Source organism: Protobothrops mucrosquamatus, unplaced genomic scaffold (assembly GCF_001527695.2).
Source record: "Protobothrops mucrosquamatus isolate PMUCROS unplaced genomic scaffold, P.Mucros_1.0 scaffold14497, whole genome shotgun sequence".
In the NCBI taxonomy this organism is placed as follows: domain Eukaryota; kingdom Metazoa; phylum Chordata; class Lepidosauria; order Squamata; family Viperidae; genus Protobothrops; species Protobothrops mucrosquamatus.
Genome location: NW_015400266.1, coordinates 1 through 6,293, shown reverse-complemented (window position 1 = coordinate 6,293; position 6,293 = coordinate 1). Strand labels below are relative to the sequence as shown.

Sequence of the window (6,293 nt, the reverse complement as noted above, 5' to 3'; positions counted from 1 at the left end):
AAACATAAATCACTTAATAGTTGGTAAACAGTGTTTGCTGGGTTTACATTTGTAAAGAAAAATCATTAAAATTGGTTTCTATGATCCATAATCCACATAATACATTTAGTTGATTTCTCCTTTTCCCCAAAATGTCTTCTTTGCAAACTTTGAATACAGATCTTATTATTTTGATAAATAACAGTTACATATATGATTTACCCCCAATATTCCTAGAAATAATGATCACATCAATATAATATTTCTTTTCTATCTAATCATTCTGGTTGCCTCATCTTATATATCCTGTTACAGTCCTTATTTAGATTTGTTTCTCCCATAAAGTTCAAAGTATTCTTGCTGGTTAAGATTTTCTCAACAGTTAATTACATTTAAAGATTGAAATCCATTTTTCCCATATAAACCATATCAACACTTTTACATTTCTTGAAGAATAGGTAAAAACAGTAAACAAAAGGAAAAGAGAGCAAAAGTAAAGAAACATAAAAAAGTAAAATACTACTTAAAATATATATTCCTCCTAAGCTAATATATATTCATTCCCAAAATTTCTTATTCTTTTTAACCACAATTAAAAATATATTTAATCTTTAAATATTCCATTTAATGTGTCTAATCATCTAATCCTTTAACTCTTATTCAAAACATTTTTTCTTTTTTATACATTATAATTTCCCTAAATTCGAACACATTGAATTATCTAAAACATTTCCTTCATCTACGCCATTTCAACAGTATTATATTATTTATATCAAGAAATAAAATAATAAAGGGGGGGGAAGTATACAGTATTATTTAAGGAATTCATCCCTCTTAGAATGACATATGTATTTAGAATCTTTTCTATTTCTTTAACCATATTCAAACAAATGTTTCTTTTTTATGTATTCTTTCTGGTAGACCCCATCATCTATTTTCTTAATTTTCACTTTAATCTTTTTCCTTTGACCAGTATCTTTCTTGATCAATGTATTTTGCTGAATCAAATTTTTTTTCCATATATTCATGACTGTTGCTGTAGGTATAAGAAGTAAATCGAATAAAGTGTCTTTATATGAGGCTTTTGCCTTTCCATGTTTCTTGAAAATATTTTTCTTTTTCTCCTTCTTTTATCACTTCCTTTCTCTGATGTTTTCAACATCTCTACATTCCATTTTATCCCATCTATTTTTTTGTCCTCAGATTTATTTTGTAGTCTTAAGGGATGAGTTATTTTTTTCCATTTCTTGTAAATTTTTTCCCACTAGGATTAAATCATGTTTTCTTGCTTTGTTAAGTTTCGTCTTTGAGTCTGTATTTTCAATTTTATGTCCACTTATTTGTTTTGTCTACTCCTTCTCTGTTGTTGTTTTCTGGAGGTTTTTTGTTGTTGTAGAGTTAACTTAGAAATAGATTGATTTATATTTTCAAATTTATTTTGGATTTCTTTGTGATTTGAACTCAGTGTTATTTGAATTAATTGCAGTATACTATATATCTCCTGAGAGGTATCTATGTTTTCTTGGTGTGTTGTATCTATATGTCTCTGATCCATGATGGCCAAAAGTTGAAGTTTTCCTTCTTATCTGCAAATAGCTTTAGAGTCCTGGTTAAATATATATTTGTAATCCAATGAGTTCAAAAAAGATTTTTTTTTCTAAAGTTTATAATTCTCTCTTTGTCTGCAGCCCAGATTGTTGTCTTTTTTGTCACAGCTGTTCTTTGTTATGAAAGCTTTGAAGGTCACAAACACAGATTAGCTTTTCCCAAGTTCTCTATGGAAATCATAACTGTCATAATCTTCATCCACCACTAGGTGTCAGCATTATTTAGTTTTCAATATGAACAATGGTCTTTAAAACGAGAGTCTTAACCATTCAACAATTTTAAACTTGTCCAAAGTTAAATTTTAGCTTTCAAGTTTATAAATTTATTTCACTACCATATATTTTGATCCTCCGTGGAAATTTTAATTCGCTGCTTCCGTTAGTATAAGGGTGGAGCGGAAGTCCTCCTCCTTCACTTTCAGAGGTATTTTGCTTCTTGGGGATCTTTTCCAAGAAATTAAGTGTAGAATAGAAAAAGGAAAATCAGATTCCTCACCCAGTTTCAAGCACACGGTTTACTGTTGTGCTGGTTAGTTCTTTTGGGCTTCGGTTGCAAGTAGCTTGGGCTGATCTGTGAAATACAGCCTTTCTCCTGTCGGGTTAGAAGGCTTTCCCCAAGACGAACGGAACAACCGCCATCATTCCAGAGTTGCCGGGTCACCCTTCTTTCTTCGCTGCCCTCTGGGGTGGCTTGGACCCATTAGGGTCTCCAGGCAGGATGAAAATTAGCCGTGGGATTGCAGCGGTCCCCAAGCCCACGGCCAGTAGCTACTGCGTAGGACCAGAAGTCTCTCCCACTGGAAACATCTTCATTTCAGGCACCAGAAAGACTTTACAGAACACTTTTAAAATTCCAATGCATTTTGTAAAAAAACCAAAAATGCATGTTATTTATTTACTAACTAGCTGGGCACATGCTTGGTATTTACCTAAAAATGAATTTGCAGAAAAGGAGAGCAAATGTTATTCCTTTCCTAATCTCTCTGCCCCTAAACTGGGAATGATTTTCTAGAACCTAATATGACAAGGTGAAGTGAAAAAGAGGTCACATTTCCCCATAAGTTAATACCAGTCTATAAAAATGGAATTCCTATTTAATGTAGCTTTGTCCCTGCTTTTTTTCTTTAGGGTAAATTTTCCCCAAGATAAAATATCTAGTATAGTATTATATTTTTTGTTTCAAGTCAATCTTTATGATCGTAATGTTGTAATGAACATCAGAATTTCAAAATACTTTTGATATACTGTTTGAAAAAAATACGTAAGTCTTCTGTTCTTTTATTGTCCTAACAGGTTCCTGAAATCTGGGATCAAGTTGTCAGAAAAAACTCTGGAAAATGGCAAGCAATTGCCAAGCACCAAGTAAACAATATGTTTAGTCCTTCAGAAGAGGAGCTGAAAAGCCAGGCTTATAGGTAAGATTCATTCATATTTAGCTTCTTTCTTTGTCAAAGATTGTAATTGTTACAATTATCAAGATACATAGAATTAACCTGAAAGCCCACAATTTGAAAAATAAAAAATTCATTTTTTTAATTCAATAAGGTTTAGAAATCATTTACTTAATGTCGTATTCCAAAATCTGAAGTCAATTTCAAAGGGTACTGAAGGGTACTGAAGTCAATTTCATTGGTATAAATTCATTTTTAATAATGTTTTACTAAATATGAAATTAATGTGAGAGTTCCATTTCTATTGTAGTTATCACTGGATAATTGTTGCAGTTGTTGTATTATATGAAGGTTGCTTTCTTTCTTAAATCAGATGGGCAAAGACATATAACCTGGATGTAATGGAAGCCCTAATTCCAGATAAACCCAAGTGTGCAGTATGTGGCTCTGCGGCCACAAAACGCTGCTCCCGTTGTAGGAATGAATGGTATTGCAAACGGTAAGTTTAATACTACTAGTTTTATGTTATCTTAAATCCTCCACTAATCTTATGGTAACATAGATATCGAGAAACAAAAATAATACCAATATTAAAAATATTATAAATACTATAAGATTGAAATGCTAATTTTCATTTAACAAACCCTTACTTTCATTATTCATTTACTGTAAGCATCTCATTAGCTTGAGCTCTGTAAACAAACGTGAATGTATGTATGAGTGTAGAAATATTTTATTGCATTAACATTTTAATAAATTACATCTAATTCTTATGTCCCAAGTTAAAATAAAACCATATTTTATTACATTGGCTTTGTTTGTGAAACAAGTACGGTAGAATTCAAACTTAAACTTTCTCCATAATATGGTTCATAATGTTATCACTAATAACTAGGATACTTAGAACATTTTCTCTTCAGTAGAAAATGGACTCTCCTAATAGTAGAGATTATCCAGAATTGGGTTATTCTTTCTGATTGCTATAAGTCAGAGCTTAACTACTTATGTTACTATTGAGCTTCCAATAGAGAAAACCATGCCAATTTCAATCCTGCCTCTATAAGTAATATGATTGAGATTTATTTTATTATATTACCAAATTTATTTTCTTTCTTTGGTTATCATCTGACAATTCTGTAACAGTAGGACATTAATTGAACAATGACCTCTAAGGGGCTTGAAGTGATCGTGAATATTCAAGTCTATCTATCTCTCTCTCTCTCTCTCTCTCTCTCTCTCTCTCTCTCTCTCTCTCTATCTATCTATCTATCTATCTATCTATCTATCTATCTATCTATCTACTTCTATGTGCCATTTATGTCTGCTTTAAAAGGAATTGTAGCAACTAGCAATATTGCAATCTGCTTCTTCATTACAGGTAATCCCCAAATTATGAGCGTTCACTTAATGCTGATTTGAAGTTACATGATCAGCACCCCCTAGTGTTTACGAGCAAGTCCGAAAATTATGAATATTGCACCATTATGGCAGTCGTTCGCCCTTACGAGCGACTTCAGTGGCACTGCAACATTCACCCTATTCCCCCCCACTCCTCACAATTGCTTTCCCCTCCCTTCCTGCCGCGCCAGACTCACTTACCTTGCAAAAATCCTCTCTGCCGCCTGAACTCGCACGATATTACTGCACCCAGGGGCTTCCCTCGACTCTCCTGTCCCTCAAAAGCAGGGACCGCGGCAGAGAAGAGACGGATCTTTGCAAAGTAAGTGAGTCCGGCGTGGCAAGAAGGGAGGGGGAAGCATGAGGTACCTTAGTGTGTCAGGGAGGCCTGTTCCATCACTAGGCCCGCCATGGCCTTCCCCACCCGATACGTCATGTGCACTTAATGAGCCGCATGCGTTTTAACGAGCAATGGAGTGATCTCGTTTGAGTTACGAGATTCATTCTATCAGTTTCCGAGTTACGAGTGGAATGTGCAGGCTACATTACACTCATAACTCAAGGACTACCTGTACTTCTCTAGATCAGTAGATGGTCTTGTGGGTATTATTTCTCAATAGTAAGATTTGTTCTGACAGTGTTTGGTTACATTTCTCAAAAAGTTAGATACCATATAGTTCTGCTTTAGCAAATTATTTCTCAATAATTTCAGTTGGAATCTATTTTTCCTTGCATTTGTATCCAGTTCAGAATAAAATTGTGTAAAGCATTTGAATGAACACCCCTCCTCAAAAAAATTGGAAAGGCTCACACAGCTGCATCAAAATGTTTTTTGTTTGGTGGTACATACAACTTTACTTAAATGGCAATTCCAATTGTCCATGCACACACGTTCCAAGCTGCTGCCGCCTGGAACGGAGCTTCTGGAATGGAGCTTCCGGAGGTTGGATCCAACCTCCAGAGTCATGTAGAAGTTCGCCCCGACCTCTGCTCCTGGCGCAAACGGCTTGGAGGATCCCTCTGAGGCCTGGATCCAGCCCTCGGAAGCTCTGTTCCAGGTGGCAGCAGCTTGGAGCAGTGTGTTGTGTCCTATATAGATAGATATAGATATATCTTCTATATAGGCTTAACATCCAAATCCCAAATTACCATTTATAAAATCATTTTTATGAATAAAAGAATTTTCATGCTTTGACCTTCATGCAGATATTAACAGTAGTAAGGAAAAATTCTGAATGTTGTTGTAGTTATCATTATCATTACTATTTTTTTCATTTTTTACTCATCTTTAGAGAGTGTCAAGTGCAGCACTGGCAAAAGCACAAGAAAGCTTGCAATTTGATTGCCGATACGGTGAAGAAAATACAGGAAGATGTACAGATGCAAGCAACATCCATTAAGTAATTCTGATGGTCAGAAAAAAATATCTAACAAATACCGTATATAACATTCAGAATGACAGAGTAAAAAAAGCCACCAGGTTAATAATTAATAAAATACACAAGGCTTTTTTTTAAAGCAATTGATTTAGCAAATGTCAGCCAACATGATTCTCGAATTCTAGGAGATAAATCTTAGTAGAGAACTATTTCTGGGGTCATTTATCTCCCTTATGAATATCACTGTCATTTATGTATCCTAAATTTTAGATGAGACTATGCTGTATTGCTCAAGCATTAGTATCAAGCTCTGAATTTTCTAGGAATTTGAAGAGTTAAGTAGGTTATAAATGGAGAGTGTTTTTTGTTTGTCGTTCAAGATTCTTTAGCTTCTGAGGCTTATTTTGTAGATTACCTAACTCTACATACCGTTCCCATGGCATATACACTTAACTAGTATTTCTGCAGAAATGAATGACATCATAGGTAATGAAACTGACTTGCAAAACGTCTTCCTTCTTCTTATAAGCAGAAATAGC

The 6,293-nt window shown here is 34.3% G+C and overlaps 1 protein-coding gene across 1 annotated transcript; it reads left to right on the top strand.

The window, feature by feature from the left end:
• The first annotated feature begins 2,886 nt into the window (after window positions 1–2,886).
• Window positions 2,887–5,786, top strand: LOC107301564 (zinc finger MYND domain-containing protein 10-like). Its single transcript, XM_015830771.1, has 3 exons — window positions 2,887–3,001; window positions 3,351–3,476; window positions 5,668–5,786. Exons 1-3 carry the CDS (start codon window positions 2,958–2,960, stop codon window positions 5,777–5,779), a joined length of 282 nt encoding a protein of 93 aa, XP_015686257.1. The 5' UTR covers window positions 2,887–2,957; the 3' UTR covers window positions 5,780–5,786.
• Window positions 5,787–6,293: the final 507 nt, after the last annotated feature.